The sequence below is a fragment of the Capricornis sumatraensis genome, chromosome 16 (genome assembly GCF_032405125.1).
Source record: "Capricornis sumatraensis isolate serow.1 chromosome 16, serow.2, whole genome shotgun sequence".
Lineage (NCBI taxonomy): Eukaryota > Metazoa > Chordata > Mammalia > Artiodactyla > Bovidae > Capricornis > Capricornis sumatraensis.
Window position 1 is genome coordinate 29,755,975 of NC_091084.1, and position 25,284 is coordinate 29,781,258.

A 25,284-nucleotide genomic window follows, 5' to 3' on the forward strand; every position below is an offset into this window, starting at 1 on the left:
CACACTAATAATCACCAGTTTTTCTTTTTTACACTTTGGCATATTTCTTTACTGTTGCCCCCAGCTTAAACTTAAGTATTTCAAATTAATTGGACTATTCTGAGTTTATGTGTCATCTAGGGAAAAAAGATTCAAGATAATATTTCCCATATATTAACCACCTAAGCACTTTAGGTGGGTGCATTCCCACTTTACTGTTTGGCCTGGGGAGTTTTCTGTCCTGTCAGAGATGAGTCATCTAAGTGGTTGGGCTGGGCTTTGAACCCCACTTTGCCTGACTTCAAAGTCCTTGCCCTCGGATTACTCATTCAACCTTGGGTATCTTTTTAGCTTTAGATTCCGATTGACAGTTCATGACAGATAGATTGCTAGTTTCCTTTCAGTTGAGAGTCCTGGGGGGACAGTCTGCTCACCTGCAGCAAGGCAAGCAACAGCTTCAGTCAGTCTTTCTGCAACCAGTTATACTCCTTTTTGATTCCATTCTCTGTGTGCCACAAAATTATTAAAATTTGTTTTAAGTGCATTCCCTGGCTATCTTGTTTCCCACCTTAAAAACCAGCAGTAGATTTAAATTGTGTTTATAGAGCTAAGCATTTATAGTGGGACACACGAAGGTGGCCCACCTGGCTACTGTATGAACATGTCAGGAAGTTCAGGTTAGCAGGAGGATATTACCTGGAGGAATTAAGTGAAAAAAGATTTAAAATCTAAAGAAAGGTGTCCCTGATGGTCCAGTGGTTAAGAATCTGCCTTGTAATGCAGGGGACACTGGTTCGATCCCTGGTCCAGGAAGATCCCACATGCCTCAAAGCTGCTAAACCTGTGCCCCTCCACTACCGAGACCACGTTGAGGACTAGAGCCAGCTGAGCCCATGTGCCTGCTGAAGCCCACTAGCCTTAGAGCCTGTGCTCCGCAACAAGAGAAACCACCACGACGTGACGCCCTTGTGCCGCACTTGCCCAAACTAGAGAAAACTCGGGCGTGGCAACGAAGACCCAACACAGCCAATAAATAACTCTTCTTGGAAAAATCTACAGGAGGCCTTCCCTTGTGGTCCAGTGGCTAAGAGTCTGCCTGCCAATGCAGGGGACACACATTCCCAGGGTCAGGAAGATCTCTCATGCCTTGAGGCAGCTAGGCCCGTGTGCCACAACTACTGAGCCTGTGCTCTAGTACCTGAGGGCCGCAACTACAAAAGCTCAGGTGCCCTGGAGCCCACGTTCCACAAGAGAAGCCAGCACAATGAGAAGCACAACCGGAGAGTAGCCCTCTCACAGCAACTTAGACCCAGCACGGCCAATAAACAAATTCACGAAAAATTCTAAAGCATGCAAAAGTGAAGTACAGCCAGTAATAACTGGCAGCATGATGAGGAGTTTCCCGGTGGTCCAGTGGTTAAGACATCGTGCTTCCATTGGAGAGGGCCCAGGTTCACCCCTGGTTGGGGAGGTAAGATCTCACATGCTGCCCAGCATGGCCCCCACAAAACATTGTTTTAATAAGTGATACAGTAGGAGTTGCCAGCTTCCACATGCTGAGGGATACGGGTGGGGACCACAATTGCAGGTCAAGATACAGAATGAGAGTTCATGTGAGACCAGAAGGCACAGCCGCCTCCCTTGAAGTGCACTGTTGAGCTGGTGTAGCGTGGGTGTATGCTGTGGCCCACCTCACCTGACTGGATGAATGGCCTCAGTCTAACGGTGGCTGCTGAGTGACGGCGTGGACACAATTCTTTATCACACTTGCCTCCGCAGGCACTCCCTCTTCAGAGCTGTGTGACCAGAACGGGTCACTCAGCTTTAAAGGGCCCCAACCAACCATGCCAGCGATGATCACAGCAAACTGATGAGCCAATATGTTTCTCAGCAACTAAAAGTTTATCTGTTTTTTGTAACATTCACTTTGTCACTTCTAACCACGGTGAGGCTACGACATTGAAATGATTTACTCCAGTAAAGGGATTAGAGATACTAAGCTGAGGTGTTTTTTTCTCCTTGGTCTCCCCCATCAAACCACGGTCCTCTCCACCCACCCCCCAGAGGCACTACCTTGTGAGTTGCTTACAGGTTCCTCTTAAATCACAGCAATGAAAGCCACTGGAGGCCTGAGGCTTTGTTGATTGTATCAAAACTACCCCCACTGAACCTCTTCAGTGGCCCAGAAGTGGGGGAGAGGGTAGTGTGGGGGAAGGGGAAGCTCCCTCACCAGCATCTGCTTGGGAAAGGAGTCAGCAAGGGAATCCATCCTTGTTTCCCTCCAGCCACGGCATAGCTGCTTGCTCAAGGCATGTGGGATCTTCCCGACCCTGGGAATCCTTGTCGCCTGCTTCAGCAGGCAGATTTCTTAACCACTGAGCCGTGTATTTGTTTGTTTATTTTTGGCCACGCTGGGTCCTCTGTGGTCGTGGTGAGCGGGGCTACTCTTTGTTGCCGTACGGTCTTCTCATCGCGATAGCGTCTGTCGTTGCAGAGCACAGGCTCTAGGCGCGGAGGCTCTCACAGTTGCATCTCGGGGCTCAGTAGTTGTGGCTCTCGGGCACTAGAGCGCAGACTCAGTTGTGGTACGTGGGGTTAATTGCTCCACAGCTGTGGGGTCTTCCCAGAACAGGGATTGAATCTGCATTCGTTGCATTGACAGGTGGATTCTTACCCCCTGTGCCACCAGGGAAGTCCAGCTACATAGCCACAAAGCCCTTAAAGGTTTGCTAAACACATAGTCTGTCTTTGATCTCATTTTATGTTTTGCCTCTATTTGCTGGCTTATTTTAGCTTAACTAATCACATCAAAAATTATGTATCAAAAAAACATTTTATACACTGATAAAGCTTTGACAGCACCCCTGTCAAAAGTAAATGGCACATCAGTGTACTGCAGCATATTCTTTGATAAGCACTGATAGTCCCAGTTATTAAATGTAACATCCAATGTGCTTCATGACCTGGTCCTCTTCTGTTCATGTCCTCCCACCACTTTGAACTTTTATGTCAATAGCATTGAACTTTGAGTCCATGCCTTTGCCCAAAGTTGAGACCCTCTGTCTGGAATATGCTCCTGCCCCTTTTGCTAAGCTAGCTCCTTGTGGTTTAGCTGCTAAATCATGTCTGGCTCTTTACAACCCCATGGACTGTAGCCCACCAGGAAGGCTCCTTTGCCCATGGGATTTTCCAGGCAAGCATACTAGAGGGGGTTGCCATTCCTCCTCCAGGGGATCTTCCTGACCCAGGAATCAAACCTGCATCTCCTGCATTGGCAGGCAGATTCTTGACTGCTGAGCCACTAGGAAAGCTTCCGGCTAGCTCCTACTCATCTTCTAAAAATCCCTGAGATTCCTGTAATGTATCTGATCTCTTCTATTTCCAGCTCCCATCTGTATTATGTGTCTCATCTCTGAATCCTCATAATACGTTTTATAAATCTTTTATCATTGCATTTCCCACTTTTCTACACTGCTAGATATGAATTCCTTATGAACAGAAAATGTGTTTTAAGTATCTTTGTGTTCACAGCACCTAGGTTAGTGACTAGTACAAATTAGGCACTGAATGAATGAATAGGAGATTGAGTGATTTCTTCATGATCATCAAACCAGTAACAGCCAGAATTAAAACTGGAATATAAATCTTTTGACTTCATTTCCTGTTATTTCAATAGTATCTTGCTGCTGCTTGTAAGAAACAATAGACATTATTCTAGCTAATGATAAATAAATTCACTTAAGAACAACAAAACCAGAAAGAGGCAGTATATACTTATTACAATAAATCTTGAGACATTTTCTGGAGTTGTTTGATTATAGCTAGATGGAATTGTGAAAAGATATATGGACTCCAATATTCATAGCAGCATCATTTACAGTTGCCAAGATATGGAAGCAACAAATGAATAGATAAAGAAGATGTGGTATTATATATACAATGAAATACCACTCGGCCATAAAAAAGGAATGAAATTTTGCCATTTGCAGCAATATGGATGGACTTGGAGAGTATTATTCACTAATTCACTTAGAGTGAATTAAGTCAGAGAAAGATGAATATTGTATATTACTTATATGTGAAATCTAAAAAATACAACTCGTGAATATAACAAAAAGTAAAAACAGACTTACAGATATAGAGAACAAATTAATGGTTATTAATGGGGAGAAGAAAAGGGGGCAATGCAGGGGTAAGGAATTTAGAGGTACAAACTATTATGTGTAAAGTAAGTTACAAGGATATATTGTACAACATGGGAAATATAGCTAATATTTTACAATAACTATAAATGGAGTATAACCGTTAAAAATTGTGAATCACTATATCGGACACCTGTAACACATCGTATTTTCACTGTTGTTCAGTCCCTAAGTCATGTCTGACTCTTTGCGACCTCATGGACTGCAGCACGCCAGATTCCTCTGTCCTCCACTATCTCCTGGAGTTTGGTCAAATTCATGTCCTTTGTCATGATGCTGTCTAACCATCTCATCCTCTTCCACCCCTTTTTCCTTTGGCCTTCAATCTTTCCCAGCGTCAAGGTCTTTTCCAGTTATATCACCTCTTTGCATCAGCTTGCCAAAGTATTGGAGCTTCAGCTTCAGTATCATATAATATTGTATATCAGTATAATTCAAGCACACTTCAATGAAAAATTAAAAAAAAAAAACCTAAATGGAATGAATACATTTTTTTTGTTCTAACTATGCCACACAACACGTAGGATCTTAGTTCTCATACCAGGGATGGAACTCGCGCTTCCTGCAGGAGAAGCACAGAGTCTTAGCCACTGGACCGCCAGGGATGTCTCAATAAAGATCGTTTTTATAGGAAAAATGAAACTAGAAGAAAAAGCTAGATTGGTTCAGAGGAAAAAAGGTATATGAATAAAAAAATTACTTGTGAAGGCTCCAGGGACCAATGAAATAACAGAAGCAGCTATGGGGTCCCAGCTAGAATGTAAAGAGAGGGAATCCGTTCTATGAATAAGAATTTGGGAGCTGCATGCAATCTTTAGATACAGTCAGAAGTGTAATGTTCTTCAGTTACATTTTCTGATTTCTTAGCCAGAGAAGCAAGCTTTCTTGAAATAGGATGATGGCTGGCTCAATTTTATCAGTGATCTTTGGAGACGCGGATTTGAGTTGATCAATTATTCATCTGCTTGTTTTCAGCAGCCTGATGACCAGACTCATTTCCTGGAAAGCCCTGAGGTTTCTTTCTATCACATGGTCACAGGGAACCAGATGCAGGGCCTGAACTCATTGTGCATATTTCCCCATCAGAGTGGTGAAAGCCCAGGTTTAGGAAATGCAAAGAGGCTGATGTGTCTCTGGCAGAAAGTCCTGCTCACACAGTCAAAGCTGCTCTCCCTTGACTCCCCTCCTACCCTTTAGACAATAGTTTAGGATGATGAATGCAGTCAAGCCCAGCTCCACTGTGTGGCGTTTAGGAGCACATGATTGGGATGAGAGGTAGATCCTGAAGGCTCAGAAACTGTAATTTGTCTAAGGTGGACAATGCAGGGAATTAAACATAGAACTTTATATCATCAAAGTCCTTGCTTTTCCCACAACACCATGAAGCCGTGAGATGGGTCTGAGACCTTATCCTCAGGACAGAGTTAATACTGTATTTTTAACTGATTCCTAATCTAATGTGCACCATCTTTTTATAGTTCTTGAAGGAGAGATAAACAGACAGGAAGGCAGCCCTGGGAAAGAACAGAAATTGCATGATACTGAAAGTCGTTAAGTCGTGTCTGACTCTTTGTGACCCCATGGACTGTAGCCAGCCAGGCTCCTCTGTCTGTGGGGTTCTCCAGGCAAGGATACTGGAGTGGGTACACTTTCCCTTCTCTGGGGGATCTTCCCAACCCAGGGATCAAACCCAGGTCTCCTGCATTGCAGGCAGATTCTTTACTGCCTGAGCCATCAGGGAAACCTGATGGAAAGAAGAGCTATATACTCTTGTTTCCAGGACTGCCTGTATCCAGGATGGCCATCAGAGTTCTGAGTAGATAAACTGAGCCCTTTCTACAGTCACAATGGAAATAGGGAAATTCAAGTTCGTTTCCTTCAGGAGGGTTGGTTTTGCAACTTTTTCTTCTGGGTTAAAGTTGTATCATTACTTTATTCTAAAGTCTGATGTGATTCTGCCACCTACCCACAGGGACAGCCACCACCTACCCATAGATTCCTCAATTATTTGATCAAATTCAGCTGATCCGTTTACTGGACTTCCTACAGCATCCTGTTCTTGGTGAATTTAGGTCATTTTAACAATACCCTTGAGCCAGCCGAAGTTTCCTCCCTGTCCTCTTGCTCCAAACTTTGAAAATCCTGTGACAGACAATGGAGCTGGACTCATGGAAAGCTGGGGACCTGGTCAGCTGTCTGGTGAATGGTCCCATTTCCCAGGTCCTTTCTACATTCAGGCTGAGAAGGATGGGTGACAGGGAAATGAAAGTCTTCCAGCCTTGTGACCCCACCTTTCCCCCTCTTCATCACCAGGGCTGGGGTTGGGCTTTTTATAAAACATGGCAGAGAATGCAGTGGCTGGACCTATACAGAAGGTTAGGGGGTCTGCCCTCAGAACTTGATGTCTCTTTGCACTCAGAAGTCTGGCTTTGAGACCCAGTACTGCCCTTCTTTTTTGCTGACTGCTGCAGCCAACAAAAGTCTTCTCTCCACTCAGGGCTGCCAGACTTCAGAAAGGACCTATTCATAACAAGCTTGTGCTGACTCTCCCCCACCCCCACCTCCAAACCTCCTACCAGCAGTGGGTGGGGCAGAAGGGCGGAGGAAAGTTCTGCAGACCAGAGAAGTCAAGAAAATACAGGGCAGCTCCCCGCCTCCACCCCCAACCCTGTCTCAACGCTCAAGCCCTGGGGACCTTGAAAACAGGAAGACTCCCTTCTGGGTTTATTTGAATAGATTTCTCCCAAGATGTTGCCCAGAGAAAGGGAGCAAACAGGAATATTGATTGGCCAAGGTTGTTTGGCCCCCAGGGCAGTAGTTCTCAAAATTTATTGTGCAGAGCAAACTTCTGGAGTGCTTCTTAAAATGCACATTCCTGAGTTCCACCTCTTGGTGGTGGTGTTCAGTCAGCCGTGTCAGACTCTGTGACCCCCATGGACTGCAGCACTCCTTGTTTCCCTGTCGTTCACTGTCTCCTGGAGTTTGCTCAAACTCATGTCCAATGAGTCAGTGATGCCATCCAACCGTCTCATCCTCTGCTGCCCCCTTCTCCTCCTTTCCTCTTCCATCTCTAGAAGCTGGGATTCAAGAACTGTATGTAGGGACTTCCCTGGTGGTCCAGTGGCTAAGACTGCGCTCATAATGCAGGAGGCCTGGGTTTGAACCCTGGTCTGAGAACTAGATCCCACGTACTGCAACTAAAAGATCCTGTATGCTGCAATGAAGACTGAAGATCCCACGTGCCGCAACTAAGACTTGGCACAGCCAAATAAATAAATATTAAAAAAAACCTGTATGTAGGGTCTCCATGTGCATTTTAAAAGGCCGAGGGGCACACGTTGCCCCCAAACATGAGGCAGAGTTGGGACATTTCTCCCCATCCCAAACACAGTTCATTTCAGTTCAGTCTCTCAGTCGTGTCTGACTCTTTGTGACCCCATGGACTGCAGCATGCCAGGCTTCCCTGTCCATCACCAACTCCCAGAGATTGCTCAACTCATGTCCATTGAGTTGGTGATGCCATCCAACCATCTCATCCTCTGTCATCCCCTTCTCCTCCTGCCCTCAATCTTTCCCAGCATCAGGGTCTTTTCCAATGAGTCAGTTCTTCTCTTCAGGTGGCCAAAGTATTGGAGTTTCAGCTTCAGCATCAGTCCTTCCAATGAACACCAAGGACTGATCTCCTTTAGGATGGACTAGTTTGATCTCCTTGCAGTAGTGTCTGACTCTTTGTGACCCATAGACTATAGCCTGCCAAGCTCCTCTGTCTGGAATTCTCTGGCAAGAATACTGGAGTGGGTTGCCATTCCCTTCTCCAGGGGATTTTCCCAATCTAGAGATCAAACCTGGATCTCCCACACTGGGGGCAAATTCTTTACCATCTGAGCTACCTGGGAAGCCTGTAATTCAAAGACACTCATTACTAAATTTCATGCATTTGTCAGTGTTTTTCTATGTATTTGAAAACTGTTTATATAGTGTCATATTTTGAATTCTTTGCTTGCATATTCCTAAAAGTCTTCGGCGTCACTTTCCATGGTTTCATGATAATAGAACACTTAACCACTCCTTCATTGTGGACATTTAAGCTGTTTCCTTTATGCTTTATGTAAATATCACAGTGATAAGCATATTTGCCCACACAATTTTTTAAATCTGTATTTCTTATTTTGTTAGAATAGTGCCCCAGAAGTGGAATTACTGGATCTAAGAGTGTAAACTCTTTAAGCTTCTTAAGACAGCGTGCAAAAATAATTTGTAGAAGGGTTTCACCAATTTACAAAGTCACTATCTTTCAATGAACTTTGTAGCTGCCTCATCAGAGACAAAGGCAAACTCTGAAGGCATCCTTGAAGCTATGTGGCCGCTTCAGGGAGGCGAGAGGGTTCCTCTGGCGGTTCTGTCTGGGCTCCCCCTGCGCGGGCAATTTCCTAGTTCTTAGAAATTTTTCTTTTCTCAGGATCGTTGGGAGGAAAAAAAAAAGGCCCAGGAGTGTTAGAGGTAGTGTTAGAGGTAATGGCAGCGTTGAAGGGGTGAGGGTAATCGTTATGTTTGAGAAAGAGAATTTGTCAACGAGAATCCAATTCTTGGAGATCCTTCACGGAGCCATCCATCTAATCCAAAGTGACCTTTCAGGGACGGGAAAGATAATGAAAGAGGAGGCGGCAACAGGATAGAAGTGGGAGAAGGCCTCCAGCTGGAAAGCGGCGGCCCCTTTAAGACCCAATTCGAGCCCTGGCCCTTTAAATCGGTGTCAGTTTCCCCTGACGTCAGCGGGCGGGCCGGCAGTCCTGCTGTTTACCGCCCCGCGGCGTCGCTCACTCCCTGGAGTTCTGAGCGCCGAAGCCGCCGCGTCTGCCCGCCCTTAAAGGGCCGGCGCCCGAAAGAACTGGCGGCGCCGCGCGGCGTCGGGTCGCTACCTCCTATCACGCCCCTCACCCTCAGACTCTCCGCCCCTTCGCGGCTGGCTCGGCCACCGGCTTCCTCTCCCTCCCTCGCTCCCCCTTTTCCCCGGCGGCGTCTCCAGGCTCCCAGCAACCAGCCGCCTCCCGGCTGTCACATCGCCGGCGGGCGCCCACCGAGTCTCCCGGCCGTGTTCGGCCCCTGGCGAGCTGGGGCCCCTTCCTGAGGCCCGTCACCCTTCCCCCGGCCCTCCCGCCCCCAGCCGCCCCGTCCCCTCCCTGGTCCCTGAGAGCGCGTCTGCGGCTCCAGGGAGGGGACGCTTCCTAATCTCAGGCCGGGGTTAAAGTTCTGGTCCTGGTGCGATGCTGGAAGCTGCGGCCCAAGCCCCAACCCGCCCTGGAGGTGTCCTGTCGCTTGCTGCCGCCGCTGCCGCTGCCACTGCCACCCTGCCGGGGCCATGTTCGCCCTGGGCTTGCCCTTCTTGGCTCTCTTGGTGGCCTCGGTCGAGAGCCATCTGGGAGTTCTGGGGCCTAAGAACGTCTCGCAGAAAGATGCGGAGTTTGAGCGCACCTACGTGGATGAGGTCAACAGCGAGCTGGTCAACATCTACACCTTCAACCACACCGTGACCCGCAACCGGGTGAGGGAAGGGGCTGGGCTCCGGGCTGGTGGCGAGTGGGGCGAGCCGGAACAGCGACCCCCCTGGGTTTTCCAGCGCCACACTGGACCCTCTGGCCAACAGTTTCCTCCTGCGCTGGGGATGTTTGTTCTGAAGCTACACCTGGACAGGCTTCTGAAGTTGCCTCATTCCCCGCTTCTCTTTTCCATCACTTCCTTTCCATCAGCGGTAGTCTGAGCAGGACTGGCCTTGCTCCCTACCCAACACTCAGAATCTTGACAGTGCTGTGGGTCTGGGAGCAAGGAAGCAGGCTTGCTACTGGGCTTGGCCCAGAAAACCCCAGGAGGATGAGACTGGCCCAAGCTGAAAGGCTCTGCCCAGGGCTTGGGGGTTGCTTATGGCTGAAACTCCCTGGGGAAATGAATGCAGGCCTTTCCAGGCTGCTGTAACTGCTGGGACCTTCCCAGCCCTCATCCTCCCTTAGAAAGCCAGATGGCCTTGTAAGTTGAAGGTGGTGGGGATACAGCCAACCCCAGGGTGGGTGGGGAGGGGAGAGGGAGTTTGCCTACCGTGGAGAAGCTTCCCCACTCTGATTGCTCTTTCATTTCCTCCCCACCTGTGAGCTGAGCACCGGGCACAGCTGGGTCTGGGAAGTTCAGACCCAAGGTGGGGCTGAAATTGAGAGAACTCTTGCCCCAGCCTGGCTAATGGTCTCCGACTCAGCTCTCACCAGGACTGGATTTACTAAGAAATAGTGGAGTTCAGAATGGGAATCTGATTTTTTTTTCTCTAGAATAGGGAGGTATTAGGTTTCGATGGCAGGCCAGGATCAGCCTTCAGTGCTTGTTCTCTGAAGTTTGATCTCATCCAGCTTAGAGTCCTGCCTCTGTTTGCCCCCATATATGAGGTTACCCATATGTGGGGTTACCCTGAGGGCTGTGGCCTCTACCCCTCAGGGGAGTGCTGCCCTGAGTTTGGGTTTCAGCAGCCCAATAACAAGCATTCCCAAGATTAATTTAATTTTATTCTTTTTCTTTAAGCTCTGAGTGTCCTATATCCTTTCCTTCATAGTGCCAAGAGTGGCAGTGTCTGCATTTTATAGAGGGGGTAAGGTGAGGCTCAGAGATGTGAAGTGACTTTTCCACAGCCCCGACCTTTGGTCGGAGCTGAGGATAGAAGTTGGCCTTCTTGGCTTTCAACAAGTCCTGTTTCCCCACTGCCCTGTGTGTGGCCTCTGGCCACCAGATGAATTGTGGAACAGCAGCTTTCCTGACTCACAAGGAAGGAGGCTGAGGAGCACTCTTGCTCTCCTGTGTCCCTCCATATGCACATATGTGTGTACATGCATGTGCATGCGGGCACATGTGCACACCGTGAACTTTTACAGAAGTGGGGTGTCCTGGGGGATACCCCAGGTCTTCATTGTGATTCCTGTCCTCTCTTCTAAGCCCCTCCTGGACGCTGAGGGCTGCTCTGGCAGAAGCTCTGTGTGTGTGTGTGTCTGTGTGTGTGTGTGTGTGTGTGTGTGTCTGTGTGTGTGTGTGTGTGTGTGTGTGTGTCTGTGTGTGTGTGTGTGTGTGGACAGTAGCCCGCCAGGCTCCTCTGTCCATGGGATTCTCCAGGCAAGAGCACTGGAGTGGGCTGCCATTAGGTGTCTCCCCAGCCCAACCCAGATGGGAGAGCTCAGAGTGGTCTGCGGAGCGAGGGCAGAGCTCACGGTCTCTGGAGCCATGAGTTCCCCATGAAAGAATTAGAGCCACCACGGGCTTGACCAAAGGCCATGTCCATGTCCCCCTGTAGACGGAAGGTGTGAGAGTGTCCGTGAATGTCCTGAACAAGCAGAAGGGTGCTCCTTTGCTGTTTGTGGTCCGCCAGAAGGAGGCGGTGGTGTCCTTCCAGGTGCCCCTGATCCTCCGAGGGATGTGAGTAGGACCTGGGCGGCTGGGGGGTGGGGGTGGGTCTTCTGAGGCCAGGCCTTGATCAGAACCTCACCCAGACCCTTGTCCAGGGCCTCTGACCACCCCGGCACCCCTCTGTTTCTCCTCCCAATCCCCTAAGACAGAAGGCTGGTCAACAGCAAGAGGGCCAAGCCAGCCGACCGGGAGCTTGTCAGCCTCGCGGGGGTCGGGTAGCGAGGTGGTGGGACCAGGGTGGAGGAATCGAGGGCCCTGGTCCCCTGGAGCGGCAGGACCGCAGTCATGTCCTGACTCTGCCTCGGGCCATAGGTTCCAGCGCAAGTACCTCTACCAAAAGGTGGAGCGAACGCTGTGTCAGCCCCCCACCAAGAATGAGTCCGAGGTCCAGTTCTTCTACGTGGATGTGTCCACCCTGTCACCAGTTAACACCACGTACCAGCTCCGCGTCAGCCGAATGGACGACTTCGTGCTCAGGTCTGCAGGGGAGAGGGAGGGGGCGTGCGGGACTGTCCTCCTTCCCAAGCTCTGGGAGTGATGGTGCTGGGGCGGGGCGGGGGCGGCTCTTCTCTGCCCCACAGGACCGGGGAGCCATTCAGCTTCAACACCACGGCAGCGCAGCCCCAGGTAAGGCCTCCCTGTCTACTGCCTCTCAGGGGGAGAAATGGGGAGGCTTGAACTTGGGGGTGGGGGTGGCCAGCAGTCTTTGCCAGGAGTTTCAGGTTGGCTGTACTCTCCATGGAGAATTCTATAGAGATGGAAGCCCTGGCTCCAAGGTGGTGGGGAACAGACGGCCTGGGAAGTGCAGAGACATGGGCTTGGATGGCCATCTCTTCTACTTGCCTCTTGGGCGTGGTCCTGCATGCCCAGCTGAGGTTGAGGGAAGCAGTGTGTGGGAAATGGGGCTGCTGCTTGTGGTCAGAGCCTCTCTCTGCAGAGAGTCTCCACTGCCTGACCCTGGGAGGATTCACACCCTTCCCTTTAGAGGGGCAGAGAAAGCATCCTCACGGGATGGGGCTCTCCCTCCTTTCCTGTGCCCTCAGTACTTCAAGTATGAGTTCCCAGAAGGAGTGGACTCGGTCATCGTCAAGGTGGCCTCCAACACGGCCTTCCCTTGCTCAGTGATCTCCATCCAGGATGTGCTGGTGAGTCAGCGGCCCGCCAGTGGTGCGCCGGGCTGCTGAAGAGAGGGGACAGGGCCCAGGACCCTGTCCATCTGTCTCTGCCCTCCTCCCCCTGCAGTGTCCTGTGTATGACCTAGACAACAACGTAGCCTTCATCGGCATGTATCAGACGATGACCAAGAAGGCAGCCATCACCGTGCAGGTAGGAAATGCACGTGGCCCCATGGGGGATGCGGCCAGGTGATTAGCCTTACTCAACCGTGCTGCTTTGCCCCTGCCCCATTCCTAACCTGCCTCAGGGCTGAGTCTTGGTGTGCCAGTCCCCAAGACTTTGGGTCCCCTGGTATTTACAAGCATTGAATCTCAATCCCAGTTGCCTCTGGGGACAGGAAAGAGCAGAGTATCCTTTATGGCTATCATGTCTGCCCCATTCCCCACAACTGGCTGGTGATGAGGGCTGCTCTTGGCAAAGGCTAGAACCTGTGCTGGGGCCAGGGAGGGGGAGGCAGATGTTCACCTCATGACATCCAGCTGTGCAGCTGGTGGAGGCACCATGACCCCTCCACTTTTCCTTCTGACTGATGCTCAAACTGCAGCAGGGCCCCCACGGCTTCCACGGTGGTGGGCCTACCCACATTTGCTCACCTGGCAATAATAGAGGTGCAGGGTTTGGGCTCTGAAGTCAGATGATCCTGGCTGTACCACTTACTGGCAGTGTGACTCCAAGCTCACATCCAACAGGGATGACGATAGTACCTACTTGTGAGGATCTTCGTGAGGATTAATTAAAATAATATATATGCCAAGTGTTTAGCATAGTGTCTGTTAAGAAGAGGGTGGGGATGGTGAGGACAAATGGTGCTGGTGATGTGAAGACAGCAGTCTCATCATACCACCACCGTCACCGCCACCGTCACCGTCACCACCGTCATCATCCTGCAGCGTAAGGACTTCCCCAGCAACAGCTTTTACGTGGTGGTGGTGGTGAAAACTGAAGACCAGGCCTGTGGGGGCTCCCTGCCTTTCTACCCCTTTATAGAAGGTACATTTTGTGCCCTGGGCCTGGCTGGGGGTGGAGAGGGCTTGGGCTCTTCCTGGGAGGTAGAAGAGCCTGCATGGCTGGTGGATCTGATGGGATTTAGGTTTTTGGCCCTGGACTCGTCCAGGCCTGATCCCACCAACTCTACCCAAGCTCCAGGCAGACACTTATTTGCCATTTTGACATTTTACTTCCAGATGAACCAGTTGATCAAGGGCACCGCCAGAAAACCCTGTCCGTGCTGGTCTCGAGAGCAGTCACGTGTGAGTGTGGGTGGCTGAGTGGGGATGGCCTGGCTTCTGGCTCCTCTTTCAGGCCTGGAGTAGGAGTGTTTTCTGAATGGGACGGATGAGGAGGGCCTACCCGAGCAGGCTGACAGAGTAGGAAGGAGGAGTGTTCTTGGCAGACTTCATGATGGGAGCGCGGCGAGTGCCAGCGTAATGCACTTCGGAGCATCCATGAGTGAAGAGACTGCGGGACTGAGTTCTAGATCTGTGCCTGCCTTTATAGGCAGGGTAATCTCATTGAGCCTCAGTTTCCCCATCTCTATAATAGGAGTACTAGAAATCTGTTAGTCTCTGTTAGTCTCACTAAGTCGGTTCAGCCAAACTGGCCAGTCCTACAAAATTGGTAGGAAACTTCCTGGCCCTTTAGTCTGGCTCAAAAAATATTTACTGAGTGATTGAATAGAGCCCTTTGTAAAGTGGAACGTATAAGGTAAACATAAAAGATTGTGACGGGAGGGGAGAGCAGCTGCCTCGCCACGCAGAGTCCTTCCTCAGCACGTTGTCTCAAGCCCCTTCTGCGGGCCCAGTGCTCCACCTGTGGTCCTTGGGGCGCCGCTGCCTAGAGCCCGCTGCCCTGTACGGTGCCGAGGGCTGTGAGGAGCCCAGGACGGTCTCTGTGGGAGGTCAGGGCGGAGAAGGCCTCCTAGGGGACACAGCGCCTCAGCTGTGCTTTGAAGATTAAGTCAAGAAGAAAGAACTAGAACAGAAAGCTCTAGCAGAGGGAGGCACTTGAGCAGACAGGAACCACGTTGAGTCTGGTGTATTGTCTGCACCGGCTGGGCCATTCCACCGAGGGGAGATGTGGGAGAGATGAGGCTGGGCCCGTGTGCGGTGGCGGGCAGGCTTGGAAAGCGCTGGTCTGTTTCCCTGCCCGCTCCCCTCCCCACAGCGGAGGCCTATGTTGGCGGTATGCTCTTCTGCCTGGGCATATTTCTCTCCTTCTACCTGCTTACCGTGCTCCTGGCCTGTTGGGAAAACTGGAGGTACAGTGGAACCGCTGGACCCTCCCCTGCTCCGGGGAAATGGCCTGGCCAGATCTGAGCGCCCTCCATGGGGCAGAGGAAGGCGAGTCCCTGTGAGGGTCTCAGGTCCCTGGGCCTCTCCTCTGGAGACCAACCCCTCCCCCTCAGTCTTCTTCCCCAGCAGGGAGACCCCGCATTGCTTCCAGCCTGGGAGGACCCCTGGGGTCATGGAGGGAGGCCAGGGCTGTGGGATGGAGAGGGTGGAAGGCAGACCGGCCCAGCAGAGGACGGCGCCTCCTCCTGCCCTTCTGGTTTGCCTCTGGATTCTGTCCCCGCAGGCAGAGGAAGAAGAGCCTTCTGGTGGCCGTGGACCGAGCCTGCCCAGAAAGCGGTACCTGCAGAGGGTCTGGGTGGGGAGGGCTGTCTGCTTTGTGGTGTGGAGGGGATAGCGGTGGATGGTGCCCGTGGGGGCTGGAGGAGGCAGGGGCTTTGGGATGTTCAGATAGGGAGTAACAGCGCAGGTGGAAATGGGGCTGGGACGGAGTGCCTCTTGGTCTCTAACACACCCATTTTAAAGGCCATCACTTGATTCACACCATGCCTGGGTCTGCGTACCTAGTCTGCCGCTTCAGATAACGCAGCTCACCTTGTCTGGGATTATTAACCTTTCGTTCTCTTTCCCTTTCTTCTGTCCCACTCTGTCTTCCCTCCTGCTTGGGACCTTCTCTCTCAGCTTCTCTTCTTGGTAAGCTCCAGGGGCTGTGGGCAGAGGAGCTGGCATCTAGAGTGGGTGGGAAAGGGAAGTTTTTCAGGGGGCTCTGTGTGGGACCCAGGCCGGCGATGTGGGTCTGTCCTTGCTGCTGGTAACTTAGATGGTCAGTTCCTTGACATTGCAGTCTCTAGGGAGGACAGAGGGGGTGAATGTTTCTACTGGGGCAGGTGGTGGTGGTGGGAGGCACTGTGTTTGCTGGAACGATAGCTGCTTGTTCTTTGCTGCCACCATGGTCCTCAGCATCTCTCTTCTCTGGAGTCTTCCTGCCCTCTTCTCCCTGGCTTTCAGCCTCTCTCTGCTGCCAAGGCTAAAGGTCCCTGACTTCTCCCTGCAGGTCACCCTCGGGTCCTGGCCGACTCCTTTCCTGGCACCTCCCCCTATGATGGCTACAACTACGGGTCCTTTGGTAGGTGTCAGCGCCCAAGCTTGCTGGTCATCACCTCCAGTGGCCTCCTCAGCAACCCCTGGGGTTGGGTCCAGGGCCACCTGCCCCGAGGTCTCTCCTACCGGCCTCACCACTTACGATTCCCCTGCAGAGAATGGTTCTGGCTCCACTGGCTCCACCGACGGTCTGGTTGACAGCGCGGGCCCCGGGGACCTATCCTACAATTACCCGGGTGAGTGGGCCAAGCAGGGGAGGGCTGTGTGATGCTGGGCTGGTGCTAGCTGCTGTTGCCTCTTCTGCCAGCTGCTGGAACCAGGGAAGGGCTTGCTGTCTCCCTGCCTCCTCCTCCCTCATCCCTTCCTCCTTGGCCCCTGCTTCCCCGCTAACTTTCCCTTTCCTTTGAAGGGCACGACCAGTTCAAGCGACGCCTCCCCTTTGGCCAGATGCGGCAGCTGTGCATTGCCATGGGTAGATGTGGGGAGGGTGGGCACTGCTCTGCCAATCAGCTCCTGCCAGGGCGGTTGACTGGAGCCAGGAGGCTCGAGGACCAGAAAGATGCTTTGTGCATGGCTTGCCCGTCTAATGCCGATAATTGCTAGCTCGTGTGTCTTTTGAAATAGGCAGGCACTGGCCCCTGATGCTGGGGGGCTGGCACCCCCGCCATCCCCAGGCCAGATGTTGGTCAGCTGTTATGTTTCCCAGCACCTCTCTTGCTGGCCTGCTGGGGCTTGTGGGCAAGGGTGTGACGTCCCAGCCTCTGGGGACTTTGGTCAGCAAGGCTGTGGGAGGAAGCTTCTGATGACGTGGGAAAAGAACAGGATGAAGTGGCCGGTGCTTCTTAGAGGTGGCCTGTCACCCTTGCCTGCACCCCAGGGCCCACTGGGTCTTTTCCCAGCAGGGGCCACGGCAGTGTCTTCTCAGAACCCACACGACTGGGCATCTTCTCATCAGCATGACTTCTGCTGATTCAGTCCTGCTGCTCGTGTCTGGGGCCTGAGGTCTGCTCAGTGTCCTGGGCTGGAAGCCCTAGCCCAGTGAGGGGCAGGGCTTGCGCGGTCCCTGCCAGGTGGACTGTTTGCAGAGCCCGTCCTGGCTTCCCTCCAGGACTCGGGAGCCCCTCATGCCTCCTCCCCAGGCCTGAGCCCACCTCCTCCCCAACTCTGAGCCCACAGTTTGCCTCGTCCCACCAGCTAGAAATTGTGACAGTTGCTGCAGACTTTGGGTTCAGTGCCCACCTGGTAACCCTTCCCCGCTTTCTTCCCCAGACCCTGCGGGCACTCGACCACGACTGGACTCCATGAGCTCCGTGGAGGAAGATGACTACGACACTCTGGCCGACATTGATTCAGACAAGAACGTCATTCGCACCAAGGTGTGAGCCCAGGAGGGCTGGCCCTGGTTAACAAGGAAGCGAGATTCTATGTTCAGCCCTGCATAGGCCCCCTACCCCTACCGCCCCCGGCCCGTGGCATGTTAGGAAAGCAAAGCTCTGTTAGGGCAGCATAGCTTCTGGAGAAACTGACTCGGCTCCCAGGCCTCTGGATCATCCGAAACCCTGCCCACCAGCACCCTGGCCAGTGGGAGGGAGGCCCCCCTTGTCCTCCTCTACCAGGGCAAGAGGGCCTTCCAGGGCGGTGGGGCAGGGGGCTCACTCCAGCTTCTCCCCACGTAGCAATACCTCTACGTGGCTGACCTGGCGCGCAAGGACAAACGTGTCCTGCGGAAGAAGTACCAGATCTACTTCTGGTGAGCGGGTGGGGCAGGACAGGGTGGTGGGGTCTCGGGTTCTCTTTCTGGCTGCTGCCAGCTCACCAGCGCTCTCCCACTCCCCAGGAACATCGCCACCATTGCCGTCTTTTACGCACTTCCCGTGGTACAGCTGGTGATCACCTACCAGACGGTGAGCGGGCGGGGCCCAGGCTAAGAGCCTCTGAGCAGCTGCCACAGACTCTGGGGCGTTGCCCAGGCAGAGCCTCCCAGCCTGAGGCTCTGGAGCAAGGCCAGGTCCTAGGGTTGCAGTCCCAGCTCTGCCTTACCAGCTGGGTGGCCTTGAGCAAGTCCTTCAACCTCCCTGAGCCTCAGTCGGTTCATCGGCCAAACGGGGAGCAGCATGCTAGTCCTGATGGCACCTCCCCCAGTTTGTGGGGATTTTATGAAACGGAAGTGGTGAGAAAGTCAGTCTCAGTTTCCCTTCCCTCTTCTCTATGCCGTGAGGCAAGAACCTGTCATGGTGATGCCTTGAGAGTTTTCAGCCACACCTAGCGAGGAGGGCAGTGACCGTGCTAGAAGTGGGGCTCGCTGGTGGTGTGTGCACACACGTGCTGGCCGAGGTGGCACCCCTCATCCATTGGAGAACCAGACGGGTGGTGCCCAGGCTGTGGCCTGAGTCAGGAGAGTTAGGAGCTCCCCCTCACCCCACCCTGTCCCCACTCCCACTGCAGGTGGTGAATGTCACAGGGAACCAGGACATCTGCTACTACAACTTCCTCTGTGCCCACCCGCTGGGCAACCTCAGGTGGGAATCGTCTTGCGAGACCCCCTTTTCCCATCTCTCGGTGAACCAGTGCAAGGGGCCAGGGCTCTCTGAATGCCCACCTCTAGGGTAGGGAAGGGGCCCGGGGCCTGAGGTCGAGACAGTGCGCCCCGTGTCACCCCTTCCAGCGCCTTCAACAACATCCTCAGCAACCTGGGGTACATCCTGCTGGGGCTGCTCTTCCTGCTCATCATCTTGCAACGGGAGATCAACCACAACCGGGCCCTGCTGCGCAACGACCTCTGCGCCCTGGTGAGCAGCGCGCCCGCCCCACCTGCCCAGGCCTCACTCCAGACCCTTGCTAGCAGGCATGGCCCTGCCCAACCCAGCCCTGCCCATCAAAGCCCAGCCCTTCCTAAATCACTCTATCCCCAGCCCATTCCTCTCTCGTGATCTCCCTCTTCAGGGACCCTTCTTTCCTCCTTTCCCACCTCACCACCTCACCTTCTCTCTTTCCTTTCCCTTCTCCCTCCCCGACAGGAATGTGGGATCCCCAAACACTTTGGCCTCTTCTATGCCATGGGCACGGCCCTGATGATGGAGGGGCTGCTTAGCGCTTGCTATCACGTCTGCCCCAACTACACCAATTTCCAGTTTGGTGAGTGGGGCCTCCTTGTTCGCTGGCTGAACCTAGAACAGGGACCTGCCTGACTTTGCCCTCCCCACTCACCTGCAAGGATTGAGATCCCCAAGATGCAGCTGTGTGGGAGAATCCAGGGCTGGAGGACTTGCGTGAACCTACACCTTGTTGTTGTTGCTTAGCTACTAAATCTTGTCCGGCTCTGCAACCCCGTGGACTGCAGCACACCAGGCTTCCCTGTCCTTCACTATCTCCTGGAGTTTTCTCAAAACTCATGTCCATTGAGTTGGTGATGCCATCCAACCATCTCATCCTCTGTCACCCCCTTCTTCTCCTGCCTTCAATCTTTCCCAGCATCAGGATCTTTTCCAATGAGTTAGTTGGCTCTTTGCATCTGGTGGCCAAAAGTATTAACACTTTGGCTTCAGCATCAGTCCTTCCAGAGAATATTCAGGGTTGATTTCCTTTAGGATTGACTGGTTTGATCTCCTTGCAGCTTAGCTTGTAGAAAATAGGCATCTGAGTGCCGTTTCATGCATCTGCCAAGTCTTTTCTATGGAAAAAAAGATAACTAAGACACAGTTCCTAATCTCAGGGTGCTTGGACTGAGCTGTCCTTGTCATCAGGGGAAGTCAGACTGTGGGTGACAGCCACAGGGGCAGTAGTGTGGCATGGCAGGACAGTCAAGCAGCCAGGGTTCAAGTGCCAGGCTGTCACCAGCTTGCTCTGTGGCCATGACGAGGTGTGGGGGCTGGGGTTCCATGCTGGGGCTCAGTGGAGGTTTCCGCAGCTCACGGCCACATCCGTCCCTCTGCCTAGACACGTCGTTCATGTACATGATCGCGGGGCTCTGCATGCTGAAGCTCTACCAGAAGCGGCACCCAGACATCAACGCCAGTGCCTACAGCGCCTACGCCTGCTTGGCCATCGTCATCTTCTTCTCCGTGCTGGGCGTGGTGAGGCCCCAGCCCACTCTGCTTACCTGGAGGACAGGTGCACACATGTGCACACACCCCTGCCAGAGAGACCCCTGCTCCTTCCCTAGCGCGCCCTCCCAGCCTGGCATGGGTGCCAGCCCAGCTCCTCGAGAAGAAGGGCAGGCCGGGGCGGAGGGAGGGGGCTTTCCCTGGCGCCTCCTCACCCCTGCCCTCGGGGGCCCCCTCAGGTCTTCGGCAAGGGGAACACAGCGTTCTGGATCGTCTTCTCAGTCATCCACATCACTGCCACCCTGCTGCTCAGCACACAGCTCTATTACATGGGTCGCTGGAAGCTGGGTGAGGGCTTGCCCAGGGCCTGCTGGGGTTGGGGGCCTCGGGGACCTGGCCTCAGAGGAGACTTTGGGGCTCTGTCCTCTCACGGAGACCCTGGAAGAATCCCTGGGCACAGAATTCATGAGGCCTTGGCACAGCTGTGCCTCCGAAGGCCCTGGGCCCTCTCTGCTGGCGCAGCGCAGGGCCTGGGACAAAAGGGTGCCTGGGTCTTTGAGCACCTTCCGTTCTCGCAGACTCGGGGATCTGCCGTCGCATCCTCCACGTGCTCTACACGGACTGCATCCGGCAGTGCAGCGGGCCTCTCTACGTGGTACCTGCCCAGCTCCTGGGCCCCTCCTCTGTCTGCGCTGCTTCCTCCAGTCGGGGGTGGGGGATGGGCGGAGCGAAGCTGATTGCCGGGGTGGGGCGGGGTGGGGGCCGCTGACTCGAGCCTCCCGCCCCTTCTCGCCAGTCTCTCAGCCCCGTGTCTCTGCTTCCCTCCAGGACCGCATGGTGCTGCTGGTCATGGGCAACATCATCAACTGGTCGCTGTGAGTCCAGCCATCACCTGCGTCCCCAGGCGGGGTGGGCAGCTTCGGACTTGGCCAGCTGCTGGCTCCTTTGGGGGCTGTGGACAAATATGGGCACGAGAAACGGGGGCCCGGGAGACAGGTGTTGGCCCCTGGGGTTCCATCTTCTGTGGGCCTCTGAACCCCGCCCCACATCGTCATAAAACACAGGGTGGGGGTGGGGAGGGAAGCCCCTTCCTTGCTCTTGGCTGTCCCCTGCTTCACCAGCTGGCCCTCCCTCCTGCCAGGGCGGCCTACGGGCTCATCATGCGTCCCAACGATTTCGCCTCCTACTTGTTGGCCATTGGCATCTGCAACCTGCTTCTTTACTTTGCCTTCTACATTATTATGAAGGTGAGCGGGGAAGGCTGAGCCTCCTTGGCCAGCCCGGCCAGCGCTCTGCTTTGAAGGGAGGGACATTGACACAGCCTGCCTGGGGCAGCACCGGGAGGGAAGGGGAATCTTTCTGTCCGTCTCCATCTGCCCCTCTCCATCCACTGAGTTTTGAGGAGGGGAGAGGCTAGTCTCTTCCACTACTCCCCGGAAGCCCGCCACATCCTGACCTGTTTCCTGAGCCCCTTCTGTAGTCTCAGTACGGCCCACGGAACTGGTAGCACTTCAGGACACAGCTGGCAAGAGTGCCGTTCCGCACAGAAAGGTTGAGGAGGTGGGCTTGCTGAGACTGTGGTGGGCTTGGGTCTTGGAGGGCCACGGGTTTCCACAGGGCCCTCGTGCCTTCCAGTGTGACCCCACAGCAGACAGGGGCACACAGAGTCCCAGCCAGGGTGGACCTCAGGGGTGAGGACACCTGGCTGCCAGTGTGGGGACAGGTGAGGCTCTGGGGTGATGGGATGGATCCGAGAAGGCTTCCTAAAGGGTCCCTCCTGAATGCCTGGGAAGCGGCTTGAAGGGCAGGGAGGAAGTGGGGCGGGGCCTCAGGCCGGTCTCCCACCCCCCTCCCCCAACTCGGGTGCTCCCAGGGTGGGGCGGGGCCTCAGGCTGGTTGTGCTCCCCGGGTGGGGCGGGGCCTCAGGCCGGTCTCCCCCATCTTCCCTTAGCTCCGGAGCGGGGAAAGGATCAAGCTCATTCCCCTGCTCTGCATCGTCTGCACCTCGGTGGTCTGGGGCTTTGCCCTCTTCTTCTTCTTCCAGGGACTCAGCACCTGGCAGGTGAGTAGTTCTCCTGCTGCAGGCTCATTGTGAGCCCACACACAGGTCTCTTTTCAAACCTGTTTGTGAGCATCGCCAGTGCTCTTTAACAGCCGCTTTCACGTTTAATCCTCCTGGCATTGACCATGTCAGTGGTGGAGGTATCCCCATTTTACTAACGCGGCAGCTGGGGCTCATACAGACAAGTGACCCGCCCAGGGTCACACAGCCAGTGGTGGCACCGCTGGGGTTTGAAGCCAGAGATGTCAGGTTCTTCCCTCTGCTCACAGGGCACCTGCTGTGATCAGAACTAAGTCTGGCAGGATCTCTGCTTTTGAAGCAATTTTATTTATTTATTTTGGGCTGCACAGCACAGTTTGTGGGATTTTAGTTCCCTGACCAGGGAGTGAACCCAGGTCCTAGGCAATGAGTGTGCAGAGTCCTAACTACTAGACCACCAGGGAAGTCCCCTTTGAAACACTTAAAATCTAGTTCCAGGGACAGAAAGACTGTCAGTTCCTGGCTTTTCTCTGCAATATGATGCACAAGATGAAGGGTAACAGGGAGGACAAGTGAGGGGATGTGCAGGAGGCAGAGGGCAGAAAGACTTTTATGAGTTAAGAGGTCCAGGAAAGCTTCTTGGAGGAGGTGGACCTTGCTCTTGGCCTTAAAGACTCTGTGGCCCAGAGGCACCATGACTTGAGTAATGAGACGGAGGCAGCTTTGGGGTCAATGATGCATTCACTTGGGAGCAAGTGGAGATGGTGAGCTCCTTGAGAACAGACCAGATCTTTCTTGGTCATCTCTGCAGCCTCCGTGTATGGCGCAGACAGCCCTCAGACACAGTCTAGCCAGTGTTGGCGGGAGAGAGATTGGGGAGAGAGCATGGAGGACCATGAGGTGCAGGTGATGGCTACTGTTGTCCTCGGGCAGGTTTGTCTGAGCTGAGTGTTTCACAGAGAAAGTGAGCTGGAAGACGCCCTGGAGGACTGATTGGTGCAGGGGGCGAGGTCTAAGTCAGGGAACTAGTTAGGAGCCTTTGGTGAGCTTCTAGCTCTGCAAGGTAATCAGGACCAGTGCCCTTAGCGAGAAGTTTGCAACTAAAGGTCAATTCTTAGATGTGGGAGATAAGGCAAGGGGTGAGCCCGAAAGAGGGTGCTCTCTGGCATCAGAGGTACCCTCCAGCGAATGGAAGTGGGTCTGGCTCGGCCTCAGCCGGGCGATGTCAGCAAACAGCTCTCCCTGTTCCTCTCCAGAAAACCCCTGCAGAGTCGCGGGAGCACAACCGGGACTGCATCCTCCTCGACTTCTTTGACGATCACGACATCTGGCACTTCCTCTCCTCCATCGCCATGTTTGGGTCATTCCTGGTAGGTGGAGGGACTGGAGAGGGGGCAGAGGGGGTCTCCTGTCCCGTTTGACTCCGCATCCGCCCCCCCCCAGGTGTTGCTGACGCTGGACGACGACCTGGACACGGTGCAGCGGGACAAGATCTACGTCTTCTAGGGGAGCTGGGCCCCCTTGCTTCTCTCATGGAGCCCCGAGCTCCTCTCCCTCACCTCCCGGAGGTTCCACAGTGCCAGGGGCCTGAGTCCCAGCCCTGCCGCCCAGTGCCAGGGGTGGTGGGACAGCAAGGTCCAGCCCAGGCTTGGGCCTGGGACAGTCACAGGGTGACCTTGAGCCTTGCTCCTGCCCTCTGCCAGGGATGAGGCCTGTGCTCCTTCAACCCTGAATGTTGGCCAAACTGCTGCTTTCTTCTCAGTGTTGGGGCCTTCCACGGGTCCCAGTCCATCAGCTGTCCAATTGTCATTCTGCAGGAGGAAGGAGGGAAGCGTTGTCTGCCCACTTCATGGCTTGCATTCTGGCTGTCCTTCCCCTTCCCCCTTGGCCTGGACCCAAAGCCCACCCTTCTTGCCCGAGCTTCCACTCCAGGGCCCCCAGTCTGGGGCCCGATTGTCTGTCCTGCACCAGAGTTCACTCCACTTTTCCTGGGTCTGCGCCTGCCTGCCATCACTGCCCTCTCCGGTCAGCCAGGATGGATGCGGCTGTCGGATCTGGGGGGCAGACTGGCTGGTGCTGGGTTTTTGGTGCTAAGGCCTGCAAGGGATCCTGGACAGCGCTGCCGCCTCCCTCTGACCTGCGCTCAGGGCTGGTTTTTTAGCAACGAGGGACAAAGCCCGTAGCATGGGAGCCGCCTGTGATTGAAGAGCTGGATTTGGAGGTCTTCTCATGTGCCATCAGCCCCCACACTGATGATGGCAACCAGGATTGGACGGAAGAAGCACCTCACTCCTTTCCTTTCGTCCTCTTTCCAGGCCCTTAGTCCTGCCAAGCCCCACTTGCGGGCCTTTCAGTGCCATTTGACACTGCCCAAGAATGTCCAGAGGCAAAGGAGGGGCGCTACAGAGAGCACAGCTCCTCCATGGCCGCAGGAGCCCCAGTGCCTGTCTTAGGGGCTCAGGGAAGGGACATGCCCTTCCCCTCTGTGTCCCTGGTCCAGCCTCACTCTGGGACACAGGGCTGGCTTCTAAGTTTCCGTCCAGTCTTCAGCCAAGTTCTGTGTTACACACACACATGCACACGTATGAAACCTTGAGTTTACACTGAGTTGCCCCAACTCTGCTTCCCCTGGCCGCTCTTTCGCCCTACCTGGTCTGTTCCAGATGCCAAGGTTGGGGAGATCAAGTCGGGCCTCGGCCTTGGGGATGGGAATGTGTTTTATTCTCAACTTGTTTTTCTAGCTCTCCCTCGGGCTGGGGAGAGGCGGAGGGTCTGGATCTTTCTTCAGAGCTCCGTTTAATGTCTGTTTCCATGCTATGGTTGCATTTCTGTTTTCTATGAATGGGTTTGCATTCAATTAAAGAAACAACCAGATGCAGTCTTTGGGCCTGCCTCTGCTCCCTGTTTCTGGATGGAAATGTTGAGAACGAGGGCTGGGGCCAGGCTCCTCCATTTCCCAGATCTCCTGGTCTGCTTTTCTCTTCCAAGCCCCAGTCCTGTTGGGAATAGCAGTCCCTTGA

General features: G+C 53.9%; 1 protein-coding gene across 1 annotated transcript; it reads left to right on the forward strand.

Annotated features, from left to right (window-relative positions):
• Window positions 1-9,467: 9,467 nt before the first annotated feature.
• On the forward strand, window positions 9,468-24,968 carry SIDT2 (SID1 transmembrane family member 2). The gene is made up of 26 exons (XM_068987939.1): window positions 9,468-9,723; window positions 11,503-11,624; window positions 11,928-12,092; window positions 12,197-12,242; window positions 12,659-12,760; window positions 12,858-12,941; window positions 13,682-13,781; window positions 13,976-14,041; window positions 14,955-15,048; window positions 15,366-15,418; window positions 16,134-16,205; window positions 16,336-16,416; window positions 17,450-17,556; window positions 17,857-17,930; window positions 18,018-18,084; window positions 18,626-18,699; window positions 18,846-18,969; window positions 19,198-19,315; window positions 20,117-20,253; window positions 20,463-20,571; window positions 20,802-20,878; window positions 21,052-21,098; window positions 21,365-21,470; window positions 22,175-22,285; window positions 23,521-23,634; window positions 23,708-24,968. Exons 1-26 carry the CDS (start codon window positions 9,541-9,543, stop codon window positions 23,768-23,770), a joined length of 2,496 nt encoding a protein of 831 aa, XP_068844040.1. The 5' UTR covers window positions 9,468-9,540; the 3' UTR covers window positions 23,771-24,968.
• The last annotated feature ends 316 nt before the right edge of the window (window positions 24,969-25,284 follow it).

What these genes read in the sequence shown, in the direction of transcription:
- SIDT2 (XM_068987939.1), top strand. Translation starts at nt 9,541, where the DNA reads ATGTTCGCCCTGGGCTTGCCCTTCTTGGCTCTCTTGGTGGCCTCGGTC. An exon ending in ACACCGTGACCCGCAACCGG is followed by an intron (nt 9,724 to 11,502) that starts GTGAGGGAAGGG and finishes GTCCCCCTGTAG; the next exon opens with ACGGAAGGTGTGAGAGTGTC. An exon ending in CCACGGCAGCGCAGCCCCAG is followed by an intron (nt 12,243 to 12,658) that starts GTAAGGCCTCCC and finishes CTGTGCCCTCAG; the next exon opens with TACTTCAAGTATGAGTTCCC.